The sequence below is a fragment of the Lineus longissimus genome, chromosome 7 (genome assembly GCF_910592395.1).
Source record: "Lineus longissimus chromosome 7, tnLinLong1.2, whole genome shotgun sequence".
Lineage (NCBI taxonomy): Eukaryota > Metazoa > Nemertea > Pilidiophora > Heteronemertea > Lineidae > Lineus > Lineus longissimus.
In genome coordinates, this window is record NC_088314.1 from 5152281 (window position 1) to 5174677 (window position 22397).

At 40.6% G+C, this 22397-nt stretch overlaps 1 protein-coding gene across 14 annotated transcripts in view; it reads right to left on the bottom strand.

The window, feature by feature from the left end:
• LOC135491705 (protein kinase C delta type-like) overlaps positions 1 to 18281 on the bottom strand; it is a 65259-nt gene extending 46978 nt beyond the window's left edge. For 3 of the 14 annotated variants that reach the window (XM_064777733.1, XM_064777735.1, XM_064777732.1), the window contains exon 1: positions 17058 to 18275. In XM_064777733.1, coding sequence (XP_064633803.1) covers positions 17058 to 17139 — 82 coding nt within the window. In that variant the 5' untranslated portion in view covers positions 17140 to 18275. Of the gene's footprint in view, positions 1 to 168; positions 489 to 2124; positions 2159 to 4227; positions 4357 to 10593; positions 10881 to 17057 lie in introns of those variants that run through there. The other 11 variants (XM_064777731.1, XM_064777729.1, XM_064777730.1 and 8 more) reach the window with 9 other exon arrangements.
• Between the last annotated feature and the right edge of the window lie 4116 nt (positions 18282 to 22397).

The following is a 22397-nucleotide window of genomic DNA, read 5'->3' on the forward strand; positions in this document are numbered from 1 at the left end:
TTCAGAATTTCGAGGTCAATTTCAATTATACTTTGTCTAAATGTTGAACTTTTTTCAATGTTTTTGATAGATCTATCTGTGGGGGAGGGGGTTTTGGGGTAGGCAGGATTCCTCTTGGATAGGCGGCAGACCAAGAAGTCAAAAACGTGTAACAATTAACATACCTACCCTAGAACTCAATAAGTTCGTATTAATGTTTCAATCCCCTTGAAATACTCCTTAATCCAAAGGAATCAATAAAATAGGAAAATAATCACGGAAATACAATATTAATATCGGATTACAGTACAACTTATAGCACATCTAGACAGAGACAAAATCGTGACTGATATCCAAACATTTACTTCCTGGATAAGTATAAGTTTACTACAACCAACTACAAAGATCTGGTCACAATGTAAACGCATGAACATGCACGTTTTATATATGCACACATTAAGTCCATTGATTCTCGACACATATACATGTACTCTAAGCCAGTATATACATGTATGTAGGCTACGACATGCCCATATCAATGGGTCCTGGTCGTTACAGTTCACCAGACCAAAACATGATCACATGCATAAGTCACAGTGAGTGTCGCAGTGATACTCAGGTGGGGTTGATCTTATCACAGTGCTGCACACCCTTTAACCCTATAACACCAAGAGCCACTGCCAGCGCAAGTGCTTATTCCCCTAGGCCCCGACGTGATTTTACCTGGAAATCACATTTTTTGCGATGTGTCCAGTTTTTTACAAAATGACATAGGTGAACTTCCAAATAATGTATTATAAGTCCCGTTTATTTGAAAGAAGATGAAATTTCCTATAAGATAGGGTACATCCAAATCGGAAATAAAAAAAAACGATCCATTTTAGCAATTCAAATGTCCAACCTGCATTTACTGGCTTGAAGAGAAACAAAAACTTAATCGTCAAATATATCAAAAACTTCTACGGCAACCACCATTGATCATCCGAGCATTCAAAAGCTTAAGTTTCATAGATTAATAATAGGTGCCGCTCTAAAGGAGATCGGTAGCTAAGCACGCGAAATTTGAATATGGGTGTGCGGGTGTCATCGGGCGCCTCCAGGTGTGATAGGGTTAAGGGATTTTCCTGGCAGTCACAAAAGACATTCCTGGTATAATGAAGACTGAATGGGTCACCAAAGACCATAAAGATTTGTGTTGTGTTGGAGATTGAATATCATGTCAGGGCGGGTACCAATAGATTAATATTGCTCGCACAGATAGTTCTGAAGACAAGAGGAAGTAGACCAAGTAGACCAAATCTTTGAATGAACCGAGTGTTTCTCCTGTCAAAAGCCCACCATCATTAATTGGTACTTGCAGTGCGTGTAACCTTAACATCACCAATGACAACAGCGTTTACGTTTTTTTGGCATTTGCTAATGACGGAAGTAGCTTCAACTAATCAGTCTGTTGAGTTATTATTTCCCTCACAGTGCATGTTAAGGTCACATGCTTTTTACAGCTATCATAAACTGATCCAACATTTGATGTGCGTGTCTCGATGATCTGTTATGTGGATGTGACAAGATTCTGAATGTAGATGTCTCCCAACTCCATGTACACCGAAGTGGTGTAACTTATAGAAATAATTTAGCCCGGGGGGGGGGGGGGGGGGGGCAAGGGCAGCTTCTGTCCAGTTAGATATCTCAGGCAGAATTTTGACAAAGATTGGTGAACTTGTGTACTGCCCCCCCCCCCCCTGCCCAAGAGACCCTGAACAAAGTCTTGGAATGACACGTAATATCATAAGTTTATTTCAGAGGTGAGATTGTAATATATGCTGACCTTACTTATCATGGAAGGTTTGAAAGTCATTTTCAGATGAGAGATGCAGCGCCTTAACCAAAACCTCCCCTTACTGAGGCTGATAGGAAGTGTGGCAAGTTTAGTCATTTGAAGACCGACATTGATAGAGTCTGGTGAACTGCGAATCATAGCTACATGTAGCATGCACAGGGATCGATTCTCCTATCTAGGCCTACACTGAAAACAATGCCATTTATATGCAACACGAAAACGAAAAGGCTCGTCATCTCACTACCATTGATTAGCTCATCAATTAATTACCAATTCAATTGATTAAAAGGATAAGTTAACCTTCTTACCGAAAATACTCCAAAATCTCTCTAAAGTATCCATGTTGTAATACTTCCTCTGTCCACAGAGAGATAACAATACTAGGTCAAAGCACTTAACCAGCAGTATTTCCGAAAACAAAGGCTTTCAATTACAAAACATCATTTTTGTATCAATTAATATATATGCCATGGTACAATGTAGTAAGTTAACCATTTGGTGAAGTGCCTCTGGACTTGCATTTCTGGGTCAAACCACTATTTGCACTAGCAATTCACATGCACATTCCGAAAATATACCCCATTTCTTCACTTTTTTCATGAGTTATGAACTCAACTTGACCCCCCTTCACCAAGGAAGGGTAACCTGAGATATCTGACTAAGGGGGTGGGCAGATGTTAATCAAGCATCCATATATACAGACAGTGCCACAGCCAGTATCCCCCCCCCCACCACCACCACCAACATGATAAGAAATTCATTCCAATTTGAAGGACAAAAGAGTACATATCTTGCTTTATTTAGACCCAGTAAAGAGCACATTAGCTTTAATTTGCCTAATTATTAGCTCAATAGACAGCAATCTATGGGCAAAATCTTGTAGGAGGAAACTGGTGGACCTGCAGGAAACCTACACCACTGTAGAGTCACCCTCTTTATCACATGAGAAGGAATCGAAATCTGGAACAAGGAGTACTGACATGGATAGGTTGGAGTTGCTGTCATATCCAAATGAATATAGACAGTAGGAAAGTTCTGCCATCAATTTCCTTTCCTACACACTCGGACACAAATTCGGCCAAATTGTCAGATTGCATGAGGGCACCTGTTAGACTCCCATGTAATCACATCTCAAATAAGTACATATCGGAACATCGATATTGATAATGATAGCAGCAATGATCAATTGGGCTACAAACAATATTGATAAATAGATTGTAAAATTGATATATATAGTATCACTTATTACTGCGTTGGATGGGAAGGTAGAATTACAGCCGCCGTCTTCAGGCTGTGACTCAACTGTTAGATGATTTGGGCTAGAACTGTGCTAACGCATAACTCATCTTGATCCCCCAAACCCCCGAAGGCACTGACATCCTTACACCCTCAGTATGCTCCCCTTTACCTTTTGCTGCCGATAATTTTGATGTCTACCATCAGTGAAGTTATCCAAAATGTTCTGGTTGTCCTCAAATTGAGGTAAGCTAGAACATTGAAGAGTAAGAGCTGTAGAAGCCTGTCAACATTCAGCGCCTTTTCAACATAAGTTAAACATTGATACAACATTATACAGACCTCACTATTAAGCATCTCAAGGACTCAATAAAACCCTGATCCAACTCACCCAGGACGTATCAGTTTAACTCTATAAAACTTCCTTGAACTCACCAAGTATCCTAAGAACCCTTCGAAATCTAGCACTCCTAGTGGACATAATACGAAAGCCGTCTAAATTTCGCTTAATTCCGCAGGTATGAGCAACCCATTGTTATCATTTCAGTGCAGTTTGCTCCGAATGACATCCCCAGTCGAAAGCGTGAATCTCCATCGCGATTGCTTAAATTAAGTGCGAAAACAGATACACACTTTGGCCACCAGGACTTATGGCAAACCAACTCATAAGTAGTGCCACAACCCTTTTCCTACATGTATGTTTAGATGCAGGGCGCATTTAGTTGGGCTGAAGTGGGTAAATGCCCCCTGATATGTTTTCTTCAATCCGCACATCTCTGTTTTTCATGTATATTGGGCGCTCTTTGGAACAAAAAGTGGCGTTCTGCCCCTCAGAGAGTCAACTACCCCCACCCCCAACCAAAAGGCCAAATACAGCCCTGAGATGACAGTTTTGACACCTTTACCAATGTAGAATGGCAGATTGCCAGCAGGGGGGAACAGCTTAGTTTGCCCGTGTTTGTTTCTAGGGGGTGGGGGGATAAGAGGCCGTGATGGCAAATAGAATCAAAACACGTTTTGGACAGTTGCCGAGAAAGATCCAAGATGATTCCATCAAATTTGAAATTTTACTTGAATAAAGCACAACCATAGGGTCCTGCATAGATTGACAGTAGCCCATAGTTGCATTAACCAATACCAACAGACAATTAAGTTTAAAAACAGATTCAGCTTACCTTCCTATTCGAAATGTTGGAAGCTCCGAAAAAATTTACGATCACTACTATAATCCTTCTTTACTCTAACTTTGACTGTTGATAATCAAAGTCATTCAAGACTTTATACAATCAGAATTGGTCTTGATCGCAGTCAAAAGATCTGTATAGCCTTTATGGACTGACCTATATATTTACAATCCAATCAAATGATGGAGTGATCTTTATAATCATATGATATACCTGGAACATTCCTAGTCATAGAATAAGCCAAAATATCTAAAAATAGCTCATTTCCTAAAATTAGCACTGATATTCTAGGTAATTCCCCAGTATTTCCGACGTCATGTCCATAGAACACATTCCACAAGTATTGACAACGAGGTCACCTGACCCATATTATGATGAATAGACCAAGTGGGGAACATGATTCAGGGATCATTGGGTATTGTTGAAGGCGTGGTTTGTTCTGTACCTTGTTAAAGGACGGTGTGGTCCAGGCCTTAATAAGGCCTAAAATGCAAGAACCAGTCATATATTTAGCACAACTCCCACTCCACCCAACAACTCAAAATTGAATGTTATCTTTTCCTTAATATTTTATGATCACACTACAGTGTCTACCCAGAGAACTTCAACCCTTTTCAGCTGCAACGTCTCCGATTATCTAACATAGAGCCGAACCAAGGCCGACCAACTCTCCAAGCAAAACCAGCCTCAGACTTAATTCCACCTTGCAACCAAGACCTTGTATGGCCATATATTCAACTTACAGCTGCCACATTGTGACAAGACTGTGCCACAACATGCACAGAGCCATTGGTTTTCAACCGCTGTTGCTTCTGAAGTTTCTGAGGAAGTATCTAACATGATCAAACCATTTAGTGCACACAGCAGCCTCAAGGCCACAACAGGTTACATCCAATCTCCACATCTGATATTCCCTGCAATCGCTTTGTGCTCTTAATCTTAATAAGATCATCTAAATGGTCAGGGAGAATGGCGCATTACTTACAGCGCACTACCAGTTTCCATTTCGCTGGCAGTAACATGTCTGTGTAAATCACGGCAACGCTGATTTAGAATCACGTTTTATACCCGGATTTCAGACTCCCCTTGGGATTTCTAGGAACATGATTAAAGACGCTGTTAATCAGGATGCACTGGCTAAGTTAATCATTGTTCAGGATGTTGTGGTAATCCAGGATGACAGTTAAGAATAGACATAAAATGTAGCTGGGGATATTGGTTTAGTTCAGGATGCTGGCTAAGGTGCACCCCATAGTTCAGGACACTGGCCAAGGTGCATCCTAGTTCAGGATGCTGGCTAAGGTGTATCATAGTTCAGGATGGCTCATGCTGGCGAAGGTGCAGCCTAGTTCAGGATACTGGCTAAGGTGCACCCCATAGTTCAGAACACTGGCCAAGGTGCATCCTAGTTCAGGATGCTGGCTAAGGTGTATCATAGTTCAGGATGCTGGCTAAGGTGCATCCTAGTTCAGGATGCTGGCTAAGGTGTATCATAGTTCAGGATGCTGGCCAAGGTGCAGCCTAGTTCAGGATGCTGGCTAAGGTGCACCCCATAGTTCAGGACACTGGCCAAGGTACATCCTAGTTCAGGATGCTGGCTAAGGTGTATCATAGTTCAGGATGCTGGCAAAGGTGCAGCCTAGTTCAGGATGCTGGCTTAGGTGCACCCCATAGTTCAGGTCGCTGGCAAAGGTGCATCCTAGTTCAGGATGCTGACTAAGGTGTATCATAAGTTCAGATGGCGAAGATGCAGCCTAGTTCAGGATGCTGGCTAAGGTGCACCCCATCGTTCAGGATACTGGCAAAGTGCATCCTAGTTCAGGATGCTGGCTAAGGTGTATCATAGTTCAGATGGCGAAGATGCAGCCTAGATCAAGATGCTGGCTAAGGTGCATCATAGTTCACGATGAGGGCTAAGTTGCATCCCAGGTCAGGATGCTGGCTAAGGTACGTCATAGTTCAGGATGCTGGCCAAGGTGCAGCCTAGATCAAGATGCTGGCTAAGGTGCATCATAGTTCACGATGAGGGCTAAGTTGCATCCCAGGTCAGGATGCTGGCTAAGGTACGTCATAGTTCAGGGTGCTGGCCAAGGTGCAGCCTAGTTCAGGATGCTTACTTAGATACTTGTCGTTTTGTAATTTTCTCAAAAGGGAAAACAAATGGCGATGTCAGTCATTTTAAAATCAGTTCTACACATGACTATGATATTGAATGGACCAGAATGCACCATTGTGTCGCCTGATTAAAAATAAACAAATTCACCAGTTTGCTGGGAGGCATATCACAAACATTACAGGAAAAATAACGACATAAAAAGACAAAAAGCAACAATATATAAAGGTTCACCAGGAAATTATTGGAAAAATTGTACTGCTCCAATTACAACATTGAAAAATTGTCTCGTTTGCTCTGGGGCAAAAACAAATGTAGGAACTGCAACAAGATTGCAAGAGCATGTAAAGTAAGGTTTGCATACTGTTCTCAGGTGATACTACTTTTCTGCTGTCATCTAATTACTTGTTTCTCACCATAACTTGGAAGACAGATGGCCGACAATTGGGCATCATCTACTTTACGAAGTTAACATATTCTTGTAACAGGAAAGCTTTGCACCTGAAATCTGCAGTGTTAACATGACAATTGCCAACTCCGGAGATGGTAAAAATCGTTACCAATCACATTAAGTGAGATACCAGCTGGCAGGTTTGCTGCAAGCATTAATGAAAATTACCTCAGGGGAAAGTGGGTCGCTTTTTAGCTCACCTCTGGGGAGCTTATACGATACCGTGGCGTCTGCGCCATTTCCATCTTTCATATCCCAGTTTTCAAATAAACAAAATCTGTAAACTGGATTCTAAATGCCAATATTTGTCAATTAAATTAATGGATACTTTCAATATCCACCATTGGGAAGGAAGATATAGCTAAATCAATCAAAATCGTGATAACATCCCATCACCTCGGGGAGCAGGCGAGCTTAACGCAATAACAACAGATTAATGGGCGAAGTCTACTTGATATTTCATCAGCCTGTATCCATTTTCATACTTTACAATACATTTATCCACCCTACCCTCTCAGAAATAGAGGTCTTTGTCATTTCACTGGAAAACCTCTATAGAGTACATACTGTGTGTTGGTGGAAGAACCTTAGAAGCTTCAAAAGCTAAAAAAGCACCTTTCAAATATCTGACGATGCCTGTCAGCGATGAAAGATGTATGGATCATGTTGATGGTATATAATGGATCACGCCAATGGGACTAGGGGCAGATTGATGATGCGAGCTTTCCAACTTGACTGATGGTGTTAAATGAAAGGTTTCAGGCTTATTATTTATTAACAAAGCGAAAGAATTTTGATGAATGTGCCAACGTTTTATCAATACGGAATTAGAATGGAAATCCCGCAGTGTAAACGATTAAAGTGTAATATATTACCCAATAAAGTAGTTCCAAGAGAGTAAATACATTCCCAATTTTCATGCGGAAAGAAATCGACATCTTGCAATGCCCAGTGTTAATGATGTGACAAAGACTCAAATATTGACGAAATTTAAATCTTAAAAGAAAAAATTGCCAAAATTCAAATGAAATATGAATACAGTCTGATAGTACAGTGAAACCAAGCAAAGACAACAGTAATCTAAAGAATGACAAATGCTGATTTGCCACTTTGAAAAAAACACAGACATAATTTCTTGCCGGATGTCATGTAGTGCAGCTTCGCTGAGGTCAGCAGGACATTCCCTAAGGTCAGCAGGAAATTACCGTAGATAATCATCTCGTGTGCCTCACAACCTTCGAAACGACTAATGCAATCAACTTGGGATGCGACACAAAAAAGTTGCCACAGTGATTGGCATGATGCGATTATCTTCTTCTTCAGCAGCGACACACTTTATCACCTGTAGCTGGCAGCAGTCAATACACAGCAAATTTTCAGCCCAAGTCAATTTCATCCACGAAAAAAGCCTGATATTTTTAAATGTATCACTATTTCTGTCAATATTGATCTGCTGAGATCAAACCCGAGCAGAGTGATACCTGTCAAAATCATACTTTGGGTTATCAATAACATTGCCAAAGGCTGTGATAGAATCCTTGCTGCCTGAATAGTTATCAATTAAGGATCTAAAGGTATCAACAGCACTCGGGCACCAATAGTCCTGGTGAGAAATTTTGCATGTTGCTTTGGTGAGAATACATTACATGACCCAAAGGACGCATGTATACTTTTTCTCTACCATGTCTTAAAAATACCCTGTCGGTGGACAATATGACAGATCTCGCAATTACAATCACTTCTTTGCCTGACGTCCGCCATTACAGATGACCAATCTGGACTAGCCGTCCATTTCCGGGAGGCAGTGTCACTCACATCACCACGGCAAATTGGAGGCAAAAATCGATTATTTCTCACTCGAAGACGTCTGGTGTAATTGGTAGCTTGTACCAATCAAGAAATGCTTCAAGTGTGTGTCGCAATTAGTAAAAGACATATGTCTCGTAGCTATGGATAAAAATCTTATTGGGATGAACGTATTCGATCACAGGACTGGATTACAACTGGTACTGTCAATCAGCCCATTCTTTCTTTCTCTTGCTCTCTAAAGCTAAACGCACTCAACAGACAAAATGACAATGAAAACTAAAACGTTGTTTTCAGAATGATTAGAAATGTTTTCAGCGTCATCTGCAGATGACAAAACATGATGGGGTTGCATGAAAAACAAGGGGGTTCCATTGTTAATATGCGGGTTCCATGATAACCCAGGCCTTTCCACAATCCACAGCACTGAGGAAATGTTTTTTAAATGTTTTGTGTCACACGCAGATTCGCATCTTTTCTATCATGAGAGAACAGCAACATCTATCATTCATATCTCTACTTCTATCGCAAAGTCAATGATGACCATTCTCGACAAGTGTCTATATCAAACTGGGGGTCAATCATCTGACTTCCCAACAAGATAGAGATTGGAGGGGAAAATCAATAAAAACATTCTACTTGAGGGTATAAATCTTGCACAGCACATTGGTCAGATTCATAGTCAAGGTGACAACCGTTTACGTGTGATATATCTGGTAACTATGCTGTGATAATACGTCTCGTAATAATGCTGTGATATTTCAAAGAGAGACAGCTGTTGACTACGTAGTCTGTCTGGTCAGGTCATTGGCAAACGGTTTTCACCACCAAAACGATAGAAGTCGATTGTCCTTTCCAAAACGACTTTCACTCTGCTGAGAAATACTTTAACTCATAAAGCTGGATGTAAACGAGATCCAAGTCACAAGAAGGTAGACTAACGTTCAACAGGACTCAGCCAATGACCGCTTAAGGGAATCAACAGGGTTCTCATCTAAAATATGTGCAAAGATAAGTTGACTAAATTGTTTCTAGATACTCTGGAGAGTATATTAAACATAAAATAGTTTTTGGAGCTAGTCCCCCAGGTGGCTAATAACCCCCATGTGGGGACTAGCTGATAGTCAAACTCATGTCATGATTGCAGATATGTACCAAACATGTTTTTATGCTTGGAACATGTTGTTGTGTGTCCCAATGGACCGCTCAAATGAAAAGTTGATGGCGGTTTAGAATATTTAAATCATGACCCTGTCTCGAAGTGAAGGATCGAGACCTGACTAAAATTATGCAATAAGAGGTTATTCTTTGACAGTGGTTCCTCCGATAAACTTCAATCTGACAATCGGGGAAGAACTAACACTAATCTCAATGTGATAACAATCAGTGATGACTATAACTGATGCTTTAAATTAACCTGAACACAATTGACTGGAAAAGCACAAAATGATGAAATTGTGCCAATCAAACTAATTGATAAGCATCTGATTTTCACGAATCATAGGTTTGCCAATAACGTTACAGGCATAATAGGAGAGTAAACTATAGATGCTGCCCACACCTTTGTCGTGAGTGATTTTTAAACATTTTTGTTTTTGAGTGGGCTAGTAGTAATAATTGTTCCGAGTATCTATCATTTTCAGATAAAAGATTTCATTGAGTAGTCTCATTCAGTCATTGATTGAGATTGTCTGTTGACAGAAACAATGATAACAGCTAGAACCATTCATGAAAGGAAACAAATGAAAGTACATTACTCAATACATAAAAACAACAGTAATGTTTACAATTGAATTTGACATGGTTATTAACTTTTGTTTAAAAAAAATTTTAGCCTTGTTTTTTTGCACATGAAGGGACTGGAGTTTTGTCTATCAAGCATGATCGAACAAAAAGAGTGGAAATGTGACAGTGTTCTGTGATGGAGGGTCACAAATGGTATTGTATAACTGTATAACAAGGGATTCAATCTGTGAAGAAAATTTACCTTGAAACATGGTGCCCTTGTGTTCCTCACAGACGAAGATAACAACAACAGATAACAGCAAATCGCTACACAAACCTGCAGACTCCAATTATCGCTAAAAAAATCACCAACCGATTTAGTTGCCGCAGTAACTAACAACAATGTAATCCGTTCGCAAATCCTATATCAACACAATATTCTGATGAGATTATCCGCTGTAAGCCTCAGCAACACTTCCCTGCCCGCGACAGAACAACTAATGAATTTCGCCAGCGTACGTCCGCAATCTCACAAGCGGCTTCAAACGATGCTCCCTCCGATCCGAATAACGCGGAATGGATTAAATCAATGGAGTTGTGATTACCCTGGATCGACGCGAGACACTCCACTGTATCGCGATGTTGAGTAGTTAAAGATGTAATGCCGCAAAAAATGCTTGCGGAGGACATCACAATAGTTACAATACGCTATTTGATATGGTGATAGGTTGATGAACAATAGTTGGAAAACTTAAGGTCTTCTAGGAGGGTGTTTTCTTAACTCAAGACACAACTGGTGGTGATTTTCTTTGTCCCTCTGAGAATCATCCTCAGTTTTGTTACTCATGGGCACTATACTTCAAGGCGCACTGCAAGAAGTTGCCCTCATTCAAAGGGTTGAAATTGATTTGTGACAGACCAACTGTGTTCAACTGTATCGTGAGACTGAGTTCGATAGAAGTGCTTTATCACCGAATAGTCACTGATACCATGCAGTTTTTTCAATAATGTGAAGCCACTTGATCAGGCTAGCTACCAGCAGTATTGTCATGGAATCAAAGGAAAAGAATGGGTTAAACTGATTTGTTACAAAGCCATCCTAGCAAGAGGCACAAGTGGCCTTGTCACGTGGGTAATTTAAAACTAGCGATTTCTGTTTTTTTCTTCCATCTGAAGAAGAATCTGGTGTTAAAGCCACATCTCTGTGGTGCTCAATAAGACATGGCAATATGCCACAGAAACCTTTCTCAGGATGACTGAGAACTGCTGTACACATAGCAATCTTCAGATGGAATCACAAAAAACATGGGATTTTGTCAGATGCGGGAAGCAGGACTTGTGTGTCAACCCTGTATAAGAACCTTGAGAAACCTAGGTTAGCACTAAATCGGTTTGATTAGCAGGTGCTAGGTATTTCATCAAAAGTTAAGCCATTTAAACCGATCCATAACTCACGTTATGACAGCCACATGAATAATTTGGATATCATCATTAAATTCATAACACAAACACTAATTCGAGGTGACTTTTTTCATAAAAACTAAAAACTAAAATAACTGGAGATTTCCCTTGATGCTCGTGATGTGTTCATCAAAGTCAATGTTATTACATGAGCTTCTGATATAATACATATCAACCTTCCCCATTGGAATAAATAGGATATTTGAAATATCAAAATTTTCAGTTGTGTTGATATGCCATGTATACAAATTTCAAGACTGATGCATGTGTACATGACACAGACTATAAATACAAAGATTCAGTGAATTTGAATGCATGATAACTTCACAATGTTATTTTAGCTTATCGCACTGAGAAATATTACAGGTTGCTGCGATAAAAAACTCAGGTCTATGGGGTGCTTTTCTGGCATGCTCGATAAATCACAAGGAACACGCCAGGAAAAATCACTTCAGAGGACAAGTCTGACCACAACCTGATAACGTTTTACAAACTCAGGTTGCAACAGATGACTGGGCAAGACTTTTTTCCAATAACCGTTAAGTGCTTCGCAAAGAAGCTTTTCTTGCTGCCGACCTGTGATAGTTATCGCTGCATTGACTGACAAATAATTGCTTGCCAACACCTAAAACCAATTATTGCTGTGTATGATATTGATTGTAAGTCACAGCGATTCTTGTCGCTGGTACCTGCGATGACCGCGATAAGAGATTTTTGTCGTTGGTGATCATGATTGCAAGTATCAGCAATAAAAATCGCTCATTTGCGCAGCACTTTCCCAGCAACAATCATTTGAATCCTGAGCACGTCTCAGGATCATGTTCTCAATATCTGGCCAAGCCTCTCCGGTACTGGAACATAAGGAATAACTCTCAGACTACGTGCCTTGCCCCCATCTGATGCTTATTTTGCAACACAATCTGGCCACTCAACGGAAAAACGATGACCGTATATACTTGGGTATCACAGGATATGGTCTACCCTTGTTGGCAATCACACTGTTAATGCTTTGCAGAAGTAGTGATTCTGCCAAGATAAAAATCAGCCCATTTTGATCAACTTAAAAAAAATTGATTTTCGGGCAGAAACGACCAATAGAGATCTATACATGTATCAAGGTCATTATCACCAAGCTGTTGGCTGCCCATGACATGAATATCAACTTAAAAGAACTATGAAATTGAAATCAGAAACCATGAAAACTACGGGAAGAGTGCACACTGCCAAACATGATGCTGGATTTCTCCTGGTAGTTCCAAAATGCATACTTACAGTACCAGTAGTTATCAACGACTGTGAATATGAGGTTCTCATTATATCTTGAACAGAAACTAATATCATATAGGAGTGTAGTTACTGCCATCTGCCAACTATCAAACAAACTAGGCTATGTAACCGCTCGCATCGCATACCCATTGGGATGAACCAGGCTGTGCTGGTTCAAAAATGTTTCTTTGCTTACTCTTATTCCTTATATTGATAAAGTGCAATTTTGGTCGCTGCAATGTAGCCATGACAACAGAGCGATTGTGGATGAAATGCCAACTGAAATCACTAGTTTCCAGGGCGCATCATCAAAAACACTTGTTCAGATATAGTGTCTATTTTGCCAGTTAAGTGATTTTCCCTAGATCACAAGCACTGTGGCAGTCTTGAATATCATACCCACGACGCTCAGATTATAAGTCAAGGGTAGCAATCAATCGTAATAGTAGAATTCATAAGTAGCGATTAACATGTCATCAAATCGCTGTATACAATTTCTAAATCACCATGGAAACCACAGTAATTGTAACATTTCATTGTGAGAATCCCACCCCAGAATAGTATCTCTGCATCCAGTGTCGATTTCAATTCCAATGTAAATGGATATCTGAATAATGGCTGAATGCCAACTTCTCAAGAAATTTCACATAAAATGACCATGCCCATGCCATTATCATAGGTTATAGTTTTAAAAACAAATTCCCTCGGTATTACTGACCTTTCCAATACGATGAGATATCCGATATTTTTTTCATGCCCTATCATCTAAGGCTCTCAACAACAACATGTATGTACAGCCTTAGTCAAAGCTATTTATTGTTTCTCAGCCCACCACGTTTCCATTAAGTGCTTCTCATTTTTCTTTCTTGTCGATTTCAACACACTCAGATGATGAAATCCATAGGTGGTCGACAAAATTCTGCATCTGTAACCAAATTGTAATAATGTAATGGTCAATGCAAAAGAGTTGGAATTTTCACAAAATGTGTGCACTCTGCTTGACAATGGCTAAACAGAAGATCCCAGAACCTTGCCTATGGACAGATTTTCCCTGCATCACTTAACCCTTCAATTTGCAGCAAATTCGGTCAGGTCAAACTTGACATACTTTTTGTAGATGCTGTGGTCTCAGAATGGTGAAGGGCTGAGATGAGAAACAAGTAATTGATTTCACTTGGCCTAATATTATTGACAATATTTTCAGATAGGAGCTTATCCCTTCTTTCTTTATCTCATGGCTATTCCCATATGCCTCGAGACTGCCTATTGACAAAAGAAGCCACTCACCATCAAAGAACAGCTCCTGGCTTTGCTGTGACAATGGTGGCAGAACTACCATCAGATTGTACCAGTTGTGACAGCCACAAAGGAATAAAAGAGGAATCTCCAGCAGCCAGAAATGCTGCTTGTAGTATTAAAATAGAACGTTTTGATATATTCTAAAGATTGAGCAAAAGACTGGAAGGATTCAGCGACATCAACCAATAGATGTCGACACCACAGACAGTCAGCCAGCAAGAGCAATTTCAAAATCGATCGAAAGACTTATCAAGTAGATTACCTTAAATTTTTGAAACAACAACTACCAACTTTTCATTGACTTACAACCTTTGGCGAACCAAAGCAACTTCTTAAGGTGAATGGAGGTACATTTCTGACTCAAGGCCGCACGATCTGAGGATCTTTACACAAAGGCAAAGATAATGATGGGCTTAGTTCTCTGGCATGACAAAGGAAAAGCTTGATAGCCTTGAGCTGGTAATGCTCCCACCCCAAGGGACTATCACAAAAGAGTTGGTGTCCCTTGCAGGAGAATCATAACTAAAAGCAAGGATTGATATAAGGGTAAGGGTGACGGTGAAGGGTTCAGTTTACCAGGGATGATTCTCATGGTTTTCACCACTTCAAACTTTACTTGTACTACCAATTAAGGAGTCACAATTCTGATGTCTCAGGGGTGCAACTGGGATATCCTATTCCCACATAACCCATCAACCTATATATTGGTAACATCATGGCAAAGCAAGAAACAAATTTCATTTGGCATTTGAAAAAAACTTGTTTTGGTATTGGCTAACATGACGAATGTAAAGTTACCAGTATGCCTTCTCACCCCAATCATACATATACCATTAATTGTAATTATTGCCACAAATATGTCACTGGGGAGGAAACTGGTCATCAATGCTCACTAGTGTGATGATACTGACTGACAATAATATGATTAGAGATATAGCCAGAGCCATTACTGAGAGGAGCTTAGACGCCCTGGGAAAGCCATTAGGTTGGCTTAGGTCAGACCATGTTAGTCAGATGGACTCCAGTATCAGTCGGGTGATGGACACATATTGGTGGAGATGCATGACTTCAGAGCCAAACATATTTGTAAAGTGAACTGCAGACAAGTGATCTTTACATGTGACATAATGCACGAGTTTGCAAGATTTATCGCAGGTGTCTGTTACAAGAATTGGTCAATGCTAAGACGTGCGATAGATATCAAACAGGTTTCAGGCAACAAAAAACAGGCTAATTATAACCACAGCGACAAAAATCGTTTGTGTGATGCTTTAGCGTTTTACGTTCTCCGAGTTTCACTTTACAAATCAGCTCATCACCGAGATATCACAGAACACATGAAACATTCAAACAGGTTTCACTTTTCAGGTAACAAGTATTAATAGTTCAGTAAAGGTACATGAACTCCTCGCTTTTGATGTTCTTAAGCAATGCTTCCTTGTAGCTAGTGCACTTTCGGAGGCTAATCATGCACACATCAAACACAAAATTGGTAAACAATTGGTACTTTTGAAAGGAAAGCTATTGTCAATGTAGAAGAACATTCCCAGATGACATTTTCTGCCAACTCCTATGATATAAGTCAGGTATGACTTCGGGCATCAAAGATGTTAAATGAAAAGTCAATTTGGATCTTGTTTGAATCTTGATCTTAAAAGTAAAAGCAAAATACAATGCTTTGTAATGTTATTCTATAAGTTTCCATTCCTACACCACGTGACACAATTTGGTGAGTGTCGCTGCTGCTTCGCAAGGAGGTCAGGGGTATATATCATCCAGCGATGGAATCATATAAACTGGCCCTTTCAAATGAGAGTAAAAAACCAAAGAGTTCATCAATAAAGAAATGGCTTGGAATTTTTCCACTTGCAGTCCAAAAAGCAGTCCCTCCCAGGGTCAGATACTTGGCCAATACTGCCTCTCAAGCAGAGCAAGGTGAGCTCAACTGGCTTGCCTCACACTCTCTAGCATTCCTGCTCGATATCGATATCAGGGAAATTATATCCCCAAACACCACCTGGGAGATAGAAATAGACACATTACAAATGGGAATTAAAGAACCTTTAAACGCAACAGGTTGCCATGATATGGTTAACATATGTTGTTAAAAAAGTTTAAGGAATGGCAGGGCAACTATAAGTAAAGCTCAATCAGTCTATTAACACTTCCTGCTCAAATAGTTACAGCACCTTAGCACTCTCATCCAAAGGTCCTACTCTCATACATCTAACCCGAAAGAAAATGTTTTAGAAAGTTGCAGGTAGGAATCTGAGGCCTACTAACTCATGACATTTAGACGGATACTCATAACATGAGGTAAATCATGCACAACCTGCCTTAAAACATACATGTAAGAGAAGATAGGAATGTGTATACATGTATACCCTTTACCTTTCTATGTTTTGCAACTTTTCATTGCCCAGAGGCGCGGCAAATCATGGCTGAAGAGTATGTTTATGTAGGGTGTTCATTAGCTTTTTTGGTCCAAGGTGTTGTCAACATTGATATACATGTATGAGGTTGGGTGGCCGGCAATAGGACAAGAAGTTCTGGTTGCTTTTGCTCACACCCAACTACTGTGTCAAGGTCAGACTAGATGGGCAGTGAAGAGACGAACATTTCACTATCCCATAAACAAGGTCGCAATGACCTAGATGTACATTGTATGACCTAGATATGAGCTTAAATGAACTGACCTACCTGTCATGAAGCAATTATCCTTGAGATAATCCGGCATCTCCTCATAGCCCTGCATGGACGCGACATGCTGATTCCTTCTCATCTTGTTGGATAGAGATCACTCAAACCAATTCAATGAAGCACAAAAATTCTAAAGAAGACTAGAGTGACCTTGAGCAATATTACCAATCTGACAGATATACAAGTTTATCACCACAATCTAGATAGTTCCTTCCCTGACTTAAACTTAATTCCAAATTTCAAAACTTCTTGAAGTTAAACATTAGTTCAAAACAACCTCTTCATGAAGACAACTTAAGTATCTGTGTCTCAAATTCCCGTACGAGTGAAAAAGACCAATAGTGATGCTCCGAGCACAATAATCCTCAAACCAAATCTCCTTAATTCCTGTGTCAGTTGAGTAATGGATGCTGATTCAAGTCAATAGCCTTGTTATATTGGAGCACTATTATAATAAATCTGGTTTAGATCGAAGAATATTCCTGACAATTTCCTGAACAGTTTTGCATTGGCAATTCCTCGATGGCTTATCAAGTTATCTGTGCAGTTGTATGGCTGTCTGTTTCTCCAATGAAAGTAGAACGGTACCAACGTCTAGTTTCCAATGAACAATAGAAGAGTCCATTATTTAGTAATCCTTGCAACTGCTACAAGACGATTTTGATGCATCAATTTGACAAGCATTTTCTCCAACCTAAAAAAATATCATGGTGTTCTGCATCCGCAAGATCTGTTGATGCTTCCACTGTAGTTATCTCCAACTTCTTTATTTCAGGACATCGCCAGGCACCTTCATCTAATATACTCAGGTCTGCTGGACGCCAACAACTTTGCAGCAATTTCTCCACAATAAGTGTCAGACACGACTCCACTGAGAATTGACCTTTGAGCAAGAACAGAATACAGTGACATTTACAAAAACTGTGCACCAGGAGCTGAAAAATGATGGTTCAACTCGGTGAATAACATGGCATAATCCACTTTATATGACACTAAAGCTTGTTTAAGAGCCTTAGGGGGGAATTGATTACACAAACCACTGTCCAGAGAATACAAAAACACAAGGACAAAAGAATTGAATTTCGCTGAACTGGCAGATGTTTATGAGCCAAGTAGCCTAGTAGATGTAGTTGTCGACCTAGTTCCTTTCCAACCTGATAACCAAACGAAACTGCATACTCAACAAGAAAATGATGTACTGTACTGTAGGTCTATCTGCAAATAGACTGAAGACAGCGAACTTTGCTGAGCTTCCAACTTGATTAAACTTGTTGCACCTGTATAGGCCTAGCATACCATCAGCGAAGAACCAGGCCAATAGCAAGTTAAAACCTGAATGAACTAGCAAACTATCCTGACTATCTCTCTATTGGCATTTGCGTTGGATAGCAGAAGCAGAGTTCAGAGGAAGGTGATAAAAGAAACATGAGGAGGTTAACCATCAGCAGCACCAACAAAGCTAGAGAGGCCTTTCACCTACTACAGGGCCTGAGAAACATGAGATAAATTGATATTTAGATGGATGGTGTGACCTGGGAGCAATCAGTACATAAAGCAGCCCACCACAGTTATCTAAGTTTTCTATACCGCAATGGATAACCTATGTTAAGTGGTTGCCTTCTGTTATTGAAGGTGGAAATGGAGGGGGTACCGGTCCAGAGTTCCTGTTATAAAAGAGGCCATATTCCAGCCTGATAGCAATTTCAGCCAATTTTTGCTGTCTCTGCCAACGAAGTGCCTTGCTCAAGGACATAAAGACGACACAGGTGTGCTCCTTTTGTGAGTGGAACCTACAACTTCCAACCACTATGTATAGATGATAAAAACATTTCAATGGGGTTTAGTGGTATGCCTAAGCTTAACTCGAGGTAAACTTAGAATTCTGAATGTCAAACCCTGTTGACGACAGAACAGATACATTATGAGAAACCAAGGATATTGAAGGAAATTTGAGGAGGATTACATCCTACGCATCCAGGAACCTTCAGTTGATAAATATCATTTGAATACTTCCGAATGCTCATTTCTGTTTGGAATACAAGCTATTGGGACAAATTAATCCATGTGGGCAATGTATACCCCTGAGAGAACTTTGAATCAACAAAATATGAATCCAGATAGAACTGAACATAGAGAAGACACAACAGAAGCAATGATCCTTTAATCCAGAGAGAATCAAACATCTCGAATAGTATCCATGAACCCAGAGAGAACCGAACATAGAAAATGCATTAGGAGTACTGATCCTAGAATCCAGAGGGAACACAACATAAGGCGTAGTCTGTACATCAAGGATTCACGAAATGGGATAGCACTGGTCATCCAATAGTATTATTGATTAGATATAAGACCAGTTAATTGGTGCAAAAACCATGAAAACTGATCCAACAATTAGGTTTCAAATTAATTATCCATAATCAAATTACCAGAGATTTTAAGGCAGGAATTTCTAAGACCCCTCTTAAACTAAATGCAACAAGCAGCCTATTGACCACTATACCATTTAGGGCAACATCCTGTAAGGGCTTAGCATAGCTTAATCCCAGGTCCATAGAGTCCCCAGGTCAGGAGTTACACGTGGATGAAGCAGTGGTGGACAGATATGATGGAGGCTAATTGATTTACGATTTGCGCGTTTTGATCAGCCCATCAGCAATCGTTGCCTCTCAGTGACCTCGGTTAGTTATCCACATAGGTAATTGCTAAAAGGTTACTGGAAGTTACTCAACTATCCTGGGAACATGACAATGACTGAACTCTTGCCTGCACACGCAGGGGAGCAGCACTTTAATTCATGATATTACGCAGCATTGAAGACAAAGATATAGCAATTGCACCAATTCTCAAAGGTGATGAACCCTACAAATCTACTGTTTCCTTCATAATCTTGATGTAGAGGGAACCATCAAGTAAAAAACTTGGAACGGTTTCGAACTGTTGTGTCATTGTAACAAACGCCAACAAGCACAGGAGACATAGACTGTCCATGGGTAATTTCAAAAATCGCATTCCACTTGGCAGTACTGCAGCTGAATTCCTTTGCGTTATCCAATGAAAAAAGAGACGAACCTCAGAATCACCGATCCCAAAGGATAATGGACCAAGCGGGGAAAGTCTGATGTACACGTTTGCCATTGGATGACCTATAATGTAATGATCACCATTTGATCTGTTACAAAAATGATATGACATCCATAACAAACAGACAGACAGTCGCTCACAAATGCTAGCCATTATAACTCATTATCCTGTTGTAATAAGTGTACCTAGCGTTATGCCAGTGGTTGGTCAACACATGAAAACACACATCAATAACACTGGCGTAAGCATGTGGTGCACTTCTGTATGACACTGGACCATAACATGCAATAAATAAAACAGATATGCATATTTTTTCTCCGAAACTGTCTCAATTAAAGATACATCAGGTGCCATGACAGAATATCCTCCTCCTATACCAACACCTTTGCTTTCGGGACACCCATTTGTCATGTGTTTAGCAATCGATTTAAAGGCCTACGCTCTTCATAAAATATTCAAAATTTGTAATTGAATTTGAAAATTTCAAAGTGTGTCAATACTATGCAATTGTGTCAATGCTATTGTGTAGAGAGATATTAAAAAACGAACAGTGTACCGCTTTAATGATTTTATTACGGACAATACCCATCACTTTCAAGTTACCATGGCAGCCCTACCAACACCAATCTGACAGCAAGCTAAAGTTACATAAATAGATATATGACTTCCAATGAGACTTACTAAAATGAGCTGATTGGGCAAAAAAAGATCAATTGCAGGGGTCGCATCACACACGGGTTCCTAACCCCAGGAGGTGTATGATATGTTTATCTGGACCGCCTCATCTGATAAGCATTGATAATGGCATGTATTTCGTTCTACCCCGTATACAATGGCTACTAAGAGGCGAGTACGTAGTTGGCGAGGACTACAATGATGGCAGCATCGTAGACAGCTCACTAACGGACACCTAAAACAAGAGCCATCTACGAGCGATATAAGGCATGATTTTCCTCATTTCTGCAACCTACCCAATCTCTGATACTCAATACGTTTCCAGAAATAAACTTTCCTACCTTTCAAACTCGGAATCAGCTGCAATCCGTCCAAATAATCACCAAAAAACCCCGCGTTGTGTGGCGATATTGTTGTATTACATAAGACCCCGATATAAAGATCAGTAACATGTGCGTTGGGGGCGTGGCACTTCTGATGAATCATCAAGTAGCTTAGGGGTGACACGCGTCAGGTGGACGGTAGCGAGTAGATCGACTAGTAAGCCCATCCATAGGCCACTGAATCAAAGTGTCAGTAAGGGGTCAAAATGGTAAAAGGGTTCAGGCAGAGGGAGCAAGAAATCCAAGAGGGAGCAAGAAATCCAAAGTGGTCTCTGATACGGGACCTCTGTGGATTCTTTCTCCTTCTTCATGGACATTTTACAATTTGTCCTAACGGACCCACGATCCAGTGGCCTGTGATGTGGCCCACCCCTCTCGGCCGGATGAGGTGGACAGTTCTAGGTCGGCCCCCAATCTTGGGAACAAGACTCCAAGCGTCTTGGGAATAGACTCCCTGGGCAGCTCATCGCGTCATCCTAATTTGGTCTCATTAAGAACGAGGCCGGTCCACTGCGTCCGGAGTGTAACTGAAGGGCGTCAGGCGTAAAGCCCAACGTCAGGTGGATGATGTATGGATAGATCCAGGCATCATGTCGAAGACGGTTTGAGATTGGGACTCGGGAGTCGAAGTCATATATACTATATACTATAGTATTATCATGTTCGCTACAGGCTTGACAGTAGTCAGAAGACCCGGCCGGAGTAGATCGTAAATGGCTTGCGTCTCTGTGACCAAGATTGACGGTGCTACAACATATCTCGGAGACGCGGCGATTAAAGTCAGTCGCATCCTGGTTCCCAAAGTTGCCACGGTTCAGTTGCCTCATCAGGACGAAAGCCATCAAGGGCAGGACCAGCTTCTTTATATTTGTAAAGTGTAATTATGGTGCGAGCTAATTGAACAGCAGAATATGCGTATTTGAGATCGACGGGTCAAATTGACGCCTATATAGGAAGAATATTTCGCGAGCATGCCCTTATCCTAAAAATATCCAGCACGCGAAATGTTTCTGTTACATTACTCGAGTGATGATGGTTGAATAGCGCAGCATTATGTGTCTTAACTCCAGAGGCTGTCCATTCGTCATCCTGTCACTCCTTGTTAGGGGTACGAGGACGAGGCCGATCCACTGCGTCCACAGTGTACGGTACATGCGTCTGGAGGACATACAGAGGGCATGGTGAGGACGGCAGACATTCA